Consider the following 10,000-nt stretch of genomic DNA (forward strand, 5'->3'; position numbering starts at 1 on the left):
AGTATGCATGTAAACAAAATTGACAAAACAAAACTACAATTGACAGTGCATTCTACCCAGGTCCAGTGGGTTGATGATATAAGTAAAAACATCATGAAAATTCAAGGATTATGTAAATATATGAGACCAGGTAGTGATTGATTCCTTGATGGTTAAGCATTTGTTGAGGTATCTTTATATAAAGAAAAATAAGAAAAGCCTGTGCAAACAGTGGATGCATACATGCACTCCTAGAATCAATGGATTAAGGACCTGTATTAATTTCAAGTATATAGATGATTATGTTGGCCTTGGCAACATGTGATAGACAACATCCACACCTCTTTTAGTGACCTATATATATCTTTTGTGTGCTAGAATGTGGAGGGCAAAGGACCATGTGAGCAGCTGGTGTCCCCAGAACCTGAAATATACGTAGAGCGCCGCCAGAGTGATGATGAGTTTTTGGTATTGGCCTGTGACGGAGTGTGGGATGTCATGACCAATGAAGACCTCTGTGCTTTCGTGCGGTCCCGCCTCCTCCTATCCGATGACCTGGAATCCATAGCTAACCATGTTGTAGACACTTGTCTTTACAAGGTACACTCTCTCTCTCTTTTTATATGTTATATATTTATCTCTTTATTACACATCTTTATTTATTTTTTTTTAGCTGCCTATTAATTGAAGCTAAAATTTACAGGGAAGTCGTGACAACATGAGTATAGTGCTGTTAACACTCCCAGGGGCCCCTAAGGTATCTGAAGAGGCTATTAAAAAGGAAAAAGAAATGGAAGATATAATAGAGAAAAAGGTTGCGGGTAAGTAGTGCTTAGTTCCCCCTTCCTCAGCAAAATGTGTTCCCTTTTCATGTAACCTTATAAAACTAAGGGAACTTCCCTTCCCCCCCCCCCTTTCAAAAGGGAGTAATAATTAATTGTATTGTGTAATGTATTGTGTAAAATGGAGATAATTAATATCTTCCTATAAATCTGGTGTATTACATTCATGGTATATTGCAGAGGTGTGTGCGCAGGAGGGACCAGTGAGCATGCCACAGATAATGTCAGTGCTAGCTGAAGAATATATCCCAGGCCTTCCCCCAGGTGGAGGTCATCCTGCAAAGTAAGTTGGAGAATGATAAGTTTCAGCTTTTTTAATTGAATTTATTTCATTGTTTTTTGTTTACTTGGATGTCAGTTGCTGGTTGGTAGTTAACAGCCATTACTTAGTTTAGTAATGAGACACTGTGGCAAGATTTTAGTTCTTCCTTGCTCTCTTAATGAAACTACTTCATAGTAAGCTTGAATGAAAGATATGATGAAAGGAAAGAAGGAACTGAAATATTATATAAAGCAAAGTGAACTTATTGAGACTGCTTGAACTACTTACCAATCCCAAATGCAGATTTGAAGATAAGCTTGAGCTATGTTTTCTTATTCATATGTTTTTGTTTCAGCAACTATTAGCCGTTTCAGTAGATAGTGAAGTGAAGTCAAAGAGACGATATAGAGATAGCCCCTGTATAGAAAATGAAAATATTTCACTATGGGACTCTAGATAACAAATAAACATTCTTCATTGTGCAGGATTGTTTTCCAGAACGTACTCATTGTAACATCTGGGCAACCATTAGTCCTTCAGTTCATAATTTTTTGGAACATATCTATATATATCTATATATATCTATATATCTATATATCTTTATATCTATATATCTATATATCTATATATCTATATATCTATATATCTATATATATCCATATATATCCATATATATATATCTATCTATATATATCTATATATATCTATATATCTATATATCTATATATATATAAATATATATATATATGTATATATATATATATATATATATATATATATATATATATATATATATATATATATATATATAACATATATGTAATATATATACACACATATATATATATATATATATATATATATATATATATATATATATATATATATGTATATATTACATATACGTTATATATATATATATATATATATATATATATATATATATATATATATATATATATATATATAACGTATATGTAATATATATATATATATATATATATATATATATATATATATATATATATATATATACGTTATATATATATATATATATATATATATATATATATATATATATATATATGTATGTATGTCTATGTATATATATATATGTATGTATGTCTATGTATATATATATGTGTATGTATATGTATATATATATGTATATGTATATGTATATGTATATGTATATAAACTCAGCCATCCACCAAGTAGTCAGTTAGTAACTGCTGCTGACCTTGCTTGATTTGTCCATTTCCTAAATTTTCAGGATTTTTTTTCTAATGATATAAACCTAATTGAGCAGTGTTCTTTGCTTTCCACACATGAACCAAAATATGGGCATTAGGCAATCTTGGAAGGTGACTAGTGGGTGTGTGGCTTCTAGGCCACACAACCACAGTATCCTCCCTGGAGGATCCTTCCTCATGATGAGTCATTCCTGTCACCTGAGCCCTCAGTAGAATTTTTCATGACATATTCCCGTCACCCTGAACTTCAGCAAAAAAATTCCATGATTGTATATGCCCATCATCTGGCCCTCTGCCAAAAATTTTCAGGACATAATGTTCACATCACCAGATCCTGTAGATCAATATGGATACTGTTAGTGTTGTTATTATTGATATTATGATTATTATATTGTTATAAAAATTATAATACCAATAAAAGAAGAAAGGTATCCATATATTAAGGAAAAGGCTAAACCTAAACCAATGAGATAGTTAGGCCTAATAATTGACTCCTTGGTTATGAAGTTCTTTTGGAGCCATATATATGTAAGATAATTAATAAGATAATGATTACAGTGGATATTGCATTTGTATCATGCCACCAGAGACCATTAGGTTAATGATTTACAAGTCAGTCTTCCTACCAATGAGATAAACATACTGAAAATTGAGATTTTAAAACATGCAACTAATTTTGCATATGATGTAGATATCATATGTTCTTTAGGTAATGATATAACAGATAACAAGGCTCTTATTCAACAAATTTTATTTTTCAGATCAGTTTCAGCTAGTTTGTGTTTCAAGTAATGTCAGTCTTGTGATCTTCATGATTTTTTATGTAGTAATTTATATTCTTGAAGCTGTATATTGATGTGATCTTAAACAATGGAGTGTGCAGTTACCCTGTTTTAATACACCACTTAGTGTGCAATTTTCTTTAATAAAAACATTGAATTTCCCATGTAATACTTTTAATATAAAATTAGAGATAAACATTTAGGATATTGTCTAGAAAAAAGGTGCAATTTTTTTTGTTAAGCTTTCGTAATGTATGGCTTAAAAAAAAGAAGAAAAGGATGTTCTCTGAAGAAATTATTGTTTATAGTAATTCTACATGAACAATTAAGTAGGAACAAAAGATAATTATTGCTCTATTTGCAGGCGAGGCTTTGTGGAACAGATATTCAGAAAGTTGCGACCTGACTGTGCAAATGCAGTAAGTAACAAACAAGTTGAGTACACTAACATGCATTCGTTTTTTACTTTAGTTCATATTTTTTAGGAAAGATATATATTTTATTGTTAGAGGATGTGAAGGAAATTATTTTTTCTTTGTTTGTGGCTTTGCTGAGGTAGTATGATTTTTTTTGGTGCTGAGTTTGTAAGGTTAATAGATAATGTGTAAATAAAAGTTATTTATGGAAGCTTATGGTTGTAGGATAGAATATGTTATATTCTGAGCACTTATATTATTTTTATGATCAGTAGTCCCTTTGGCATAAGGTATTCATTTATAAATTCCTCTGATTGTGTGAGCATGCTGCTTTCCTTCCCTTCCCTTCCCTTCCCCTTTCCCTTCTCTTCCCTTCCCTTCACTTCCCCTTCTCTTCTCCTCTTCTCTTCACTTCCCTTCCCTTCCCTTCCCTTCCCTTACTTTCCCTTCCCTTCCCCCCTCCCCTCCCCTCCCTTCCCCTTCTCTTCTCTTCCCTTCACTTCCCTTTCCTTCCCTTCCCTCCCCCTCCCCTCCCCCCTCCCCTCCCCTCCCCTCCCCCCCCTCCCCTCCCCTCCCCTCCCCTCCCTCCCCTCCCTTCCTCTTCTCTTATCTTCCCTTCACTTCCCTTCCCTTCCCTTCCCTTCCCTTTCCTTCCTCTTCTCTTATCTTCCCTTCACTTCCCTTCCCTTCCCTTCCCTTCCCTTTCCTTTCCTTCCCTTCCCTTCCCTTCCCTTCCCTTCCCTTCCCTCCCCCTCCCCCTCCCCCTCCCCTCCCCTCCCCCCTCCCTTCCCTCCCTCCCCTCCCTTCCTCTTCTCTTCTCTTCTCTTCTCTTCTCTTCTCTTCTCTTCTCTTCTCTTCTCTTCTCTTCTCTTCTCTTCTCTTCTCTTCTCTTCTCTTCTCTTCTCTTCTCTTCTCTTCCCTTCCCTTCCCTTCCCTTCCCTTCCCTTCCCCTTCCCCTTCCCTGCGAGAGAGAGAGAGAGAGAGAGAGAGAGAGAGAGAGAGAGAGAGAGAGAGAGATAGAGAGAGCGAGAGAGCGAGAGAGCGAGAGAGCGAGAGAGCGAGAGAGAGCGTGCATGCGTGTAGACGGTGATATTTTTGTGTTTTCCTGTCATTGTTTTCAAAAGCATTATGATGAGCAGGCATTTATAGTATTTTGATTTTACATCTTCATATAACTTTATGTTATAAGATGAGAAGCTACACAAGTACAATCTTGAATGAGTCGACTACATTCACATATGCAGTGACAAAGAATTTTTTTTTTTTTTTTTTTTTTTTTTTTTTCATATACTTATATTTTTTCCTTTGCCAAAGAGGAAACTGATCTAAAAAATTAAAATTCTCAGACTTTTCTTTTCTGAAACTACCTCATCCTATGCCAATTTTACTTTTAAGGTTGTTATAGCATTGTTTTTCCTCTACTTTTCTTTTATTGGGTTTCATCTTACACTAGGAAAGTTTTTGATTTCTGATGCTCCTTTTTTTCTGTAAAGGTATCTGAAGTAGTACTAGGTATAATGATTTAGATGATCTAATGTTTTTTTCCTTCATATATTGCTGTTTTTTTTCCCTTATGGTTCTTTATACTTTCTATTTCCAAGATTATGGCATCAAGCAGGGATGTGATGAACAGAAGATAATGGCACATATTTGTTTGAAAAAATGGATTTTTATTTCTTATTTGGTGTCAACAACAAAGCATCACTTTATTATGATTTTATTTTTAGCTTCTCAATTTCATAATGCAAGGGTGATTAGAAAGCACCTTTTTTATTATTATTTTTTTTTATAATTATAGTCCAATTTTTGAAATAGTCATCTTTTTTCAGCAGCACACATTATCAATAAGTATTGCTGTTGATAATTTTGATGTTTTTTTTTTTTTTTAGTTTAATTTACTTTGTTTTGTTTTGCATCTAGTTTGCATGATTTTAAGAAAAATATTCTTTTTAATACTTGGCAGTCTGCAGGCTTACATGCAAACAGTAAATCATAGTAATATGTTTTCAAACACTATTTAGATGTTTATAGTATAATAATTTTTTATTGCTTTAGAATCTTTATGGTAAAGTTTACTCAGATGTGAAAAGTTCTATTATATAGTCATTATTTTAAGACATATTATATACAAATATAAAAGTCTATACTGTAGTTCTAGAAAGTTTACATAGCTGCCTGGCCTCACTATGTAATGCACTCATCTCCACATTTTTCCTCATGAATTGCACCAATCACAATGTTACACTCTATATGAATAAGCATATTCACCAATCATGAATTCAGAATTCAAGATAAACATGCATGCTTCTGTTACACTGCGTCTTGGAACACATGACTCCACAGGATCCTGTTGATTTCCAAAAATTTGTTAGTATATAGAATATGCACTCTACATATAGTTGTTGCTTCCATTTGGGGAAAAAACCAGTCATTTCAAATAGCATTATTGTATATTGCTAGTATAGCTAATCATTTATTTTGATGGCTCTTGCTCTGAATAGTATTTCTGATATTACTTGCACTCTACATATAGTTGTTACTTCCATTTGTGGAAAAAACCAGTCATTTCAAATAGCATTATTGTATATTCCTAGTATAGCTAATAATTTATTTTTATGGCTCTTGCTCTGAATAGTATTTCTGATATTACTTGCCAAAAATTATTTAGAAAAATAAAGATGAAGAAACTTTTGGATCATTATTTTGGGTCAAAGGCTTTAGCTTTAGCACTGTATTATCATGAACTCACTCATATTATTATCATTAGTGTAGTAAAGTATAATTTTTATGGGACTGTTAAATTTTTCATTTCATCTTTCATTTGTTCTCCACTCTCCTTAAAAAAATATTTTGCAAGTAAATCTATCTTAGTCTTGGCTCAAGTAAATCACATTGCCTGTATCAACTGTTTAAAGATATTTGTCTCTTTGTTGTCAATGATAGTGGTATACATGATACATAGTTGAGTTAAAGATTCCTTGGTATAGCCAGTATTACAATTTCTGTATTGCTTTTTCATCAAACAGCAGGCCGTTCAGGTATCCTGTGGCATTTCTTGATAGATACCTACCTAGTTGATATATCTTTGATTTCTATTCTGCTCACTTTGAGATTTTCACAATTTATTGCTTGTTAAGAAGAATATAGCAGTGAAAATATACCTGCATTGTCCAGGGAATTCTTACCTTGACTGTATTTCTAGACGCTTTGATATTAGTTCCATGTGTTGGACTTTCAGTAGCATGACATCCTATACATAAACATTTTCCTTTTTGGAGCACTGAGTAACTGTAGAGTAAAACAGTTTTTCAGTATAATCAAGCATATACGTAATTTTGAAGACATTTACTGTTCATTAAAATAAATATCACATGATATACACAAAAAACACAGGACAAAACTTGTTCTATAATATTGTATGAATTATGCAACAGATATCAGAGAAAAGACATTGTTTCTTTACTTGAACAAAGATAAACTGTTCTGCAAAATTTCTGTTTTATTATTGTTGTTATTATTATTATTTTCTACATTTTGCTATGGCTATGAGATGTAAGCCTGGAACTACTGGTAGTTGGATGTGATCTTAAGACTTCATTTGACACATCTTTTTGTTAAGAGCCAGAGTGTATGTTGTGGTTAATATATACCTTAGTAGGAACATTGCCTCATTCAGGAGAGCATGGATGAGATGGGGGAGGATGGACTGAGTGGTAATTTGATGTTCTTCCCGAGTCCAACAATGCGTGACAAGATAACCTCCATTTTCGAAAACTCGTCCCTTGATGATGACGCTTGATGATGATGATGATGATCATGATGAAGGGTTCTGGGTTGGGTTTAGGGGCAGAAGGTAAGAGTATTCATCAATAACTTTTGCTAAAGGCATAAATATTGGTAATGTGAATACATTAATAACAGGGCATTGTTTTCCGGCAGGGAAAATCTTTTTCCCATTTTCATTGTGAATATCAAAGATGTATTGTCAGGTGTAATGGTATTGTCAGGTGTAATGGTTATACACAGCTTGGAAATCAAGTCTGTTTGTCATTAGTGTAATCCTGTACCAGATGTCTATGCCTTTATAAGTTATATTGAATCCTAAAGCAGCTACCCTGCTCAGTTCTGCCACTTTACTTTCTTGATCTTCCATAGGTTTTAGGTGACGGCCTTCTTTGAGTAAATTGAGCCTAGGAAATAATTCTTATGACCAAGCAGTGAGCTCTTATGAATTTTCTGTATTTTCTTCTTTTACTCTTTTTTATAATAATTACACATCTGTATTTTCATTTCCCTTTTTTTTTTTTCCACAAACCCCCATTATGTAGAAACTTTGCTATGCACCTCTTCGATTCCCAGGGTTCAGGTCTCTCTCTCCTAAAGAGAACAAACAGGAGATTTCTGCTGTTCAAGTAGTATAAGGCTGCCAATCCAGAAGGTTGTGTGAGTAATAGGTTAATCCAGTTGTTTACCTCCTATAATAATAAAAGAAAATTGTGGTAGCTGAAACGATACAGTTTTTCTTTACATGTAATAATGATCTGCATTTCTGGATTTTTCATTTGAAAATGCCAGCAAAAATCAAGAAAAAAAAAAAAAAAAAAAAAAAAAAACATCCCTGAATTGGCTGCTTTAGATGAACTCCTGAAATAAGTTTCCAATAGATTTTATAACTGTAGATTGTTCCCTTTTTTGAGCACAGTAATTTATTAAACCTTATCTGCAATGCAGCCTCTTGCATTTCTTTATGGTGCTGTAGTATTTTTTTTTTTTATTTTTTTTTTTTATAGATTTTCCTTTTTTATCAACACCTAGATTTTTTATCAGTAATTCTATCTTATTATTTATGATTTTTTACATATTATAGTTTACATTTTATATATATAACTGATTTTTTGCATAGAAAATTTGTGTATACACTAAAGATTTAAATATTACAAAATATCTCTTACGTGCATAAAGGGAATTGTTAGTCGTAATATTACTGCAAGTATAAATATCAGACTTCCTTTTGTTTAGAAGTGAACAGATATATCATTCTACTGCTTTCGTAGGTATAAAAGAGAGTGAAGATGTAGCCTTTTAGATAAAAGGCAGTTATATTGACAAAAAGTCAAAACATTGTCACTCAAAAGTCAGATCTTCTATATTGATCTAATTATGCATTTAAAGATTATGAGTCTTGAAATTACTTTTCTTATATCCAGGTGTTACAGACATTAGTGGTTTTATTTATTAGTAGGAATTATCAAAGGCATTTCAGAATATAGACCTTGTAATTTTGTTAAACACACAGAATAAGTAGAGATTCTTGATATTCAAAGATATAATTTGTGATTATTTTTATTTGCAAAGTTAAAACAAAAAATTAAGCCATGAAGGACTGCTTTGGCATTAGTATGATAAGGTTCAACCCATAGTGGTAGATATCTAAGCAGGGATTATATGCTAGCAATATTAACAGGTTTTATGGAGTGTTCATATCCCATGCATGGTATTGATTTTATTAATTTTTTGTTACTTTTCCATTTTTTCTTTAACTTTTTTTTGGCTTGATTCTAATGCTCTACTAATTGTGGTCATCTTGATTATCATGTATTATGTTTCTGGTAGTTTTGTAGAAAGAATAGATTTTTTTTTTTGCAAGTATTATCATCTTGGGAGTTGCTAGTGTTTTTGTGGTTGATATGTCTTTTTCCTTATGTGAAATTTGTATGTTGTGTTTGTTGATTATCTTCAGAACATTAGGTAGATAGTTATGATTGACTATTTGCATGCTTGACTTTACATGATATGCTGTTTGTGAGGAATAATTCAGACAATTAATATAAAACCATAATATGTTTTTGTACAGTTAATGGTTTAATTGCATTTTTATATTGTTTAATTACTATTATTTGTTTATATTCTGTTTCAGAACTAAAGGTCTGTACAAACTTTTTCTCTTTGCTAAGAGAATGGTGCATAAACAGAATTACATCCACACTTTCACACACCCAAAACTAGAGACCTGTCCATTCACACACTTACATGTACATGCACAGTTCTTGTTAATTGTATCATTTCAGCTACAAGGCTGCTTCCATTAACCTGTTGGATCCTGGTGCATTGGTGACTGCATATCCCAATATTTAGCCTTTAGATTTACTTGAGTAGGGGACTCTCCCGTGTGTGTGTACATTGAACACTTGTGTGCAGTATCAGACTGCTTGTCCCTTTATAGAGTTATCTCTTTTTCTGGATAATTTTTTTTTTGTCTTTGCCATTTTTCAAGGTCTATATTTGTCATTTGACATGCTGTATCAAGACTGAGATACTGTTTTTCTTGCACAGACTCCATATCATCTCTCTAGGTAGTCTACAACTTTGTGCAATAATAATTACAATAAGTAACATTTTTTTATTTGTGTATTATTAATTTTATTGTCAGTCACTGTATGCCACTGGTTATGGTGGGCAGGAATGG

At 32.6% G+C, this 10,000-nt stretch overlaps 1 protein-coding gene across 8 annotated transcripts in view; it reads left to right on the forward strand.

Moving 5' to 3' along the window:
* Positions 1 to 10,000, forward strand: part of LOC125028828 (protein phosphatase 1B-like) — a 40,243-nt gene that overhangs the window by 20,546 nt on the left and 9,697 nt on the right. For 6 of the 8 annotated variants that reach the window (XR_007115128.1, XR_007115127.1, XR_007115125.1 and 3 more), the window contains 5 exons: positions 358 to 579; positions 683 to 800; positions 1,002 to 1,104; positions 3,483 to 3,537; positions 7,211 to 7,387. Coding sequence is in view for 2 of the 8 variants with exons in the window: in XM_047618361.1 (XP_047474317.1) it covers positions 358 to 579; positions 683 to 800; positions 1,002 to 1,104; positions 3,483 to 3,553 (514 nt within the window). In the remaining 6 variants the exon portion in view is untranslated. Of the gene's footprint in view, positions 1 to 357; positions 580 to 682; positions 801 to 1,001; positions 1,105 to 3,482; positions 3,554 to 7,210; positions 7,388 to 10,000 lie in introns of all 8 variants that reach the window. The other 2 variants (XM_047618360.1, XM_047618361.1) reach the window with 2 other exon arrangements.

This window comes from Penaeus chinensis, chromosome 9 (assembly GCF_019202785.1).
Source record: "Penaeus chinensis breed Huanghai No. 1 chromosome 9, ASM1920278v2, whole genome shotgun sequence".
In the NCBI taxonomy this organism is placed as follows: domain Eukaryota; kingdom Metazoa; phylum Arthropoda; class Malacostraca; order Decapoda; family Penaeidae; genus Penaeus; species Penaeus chinensis.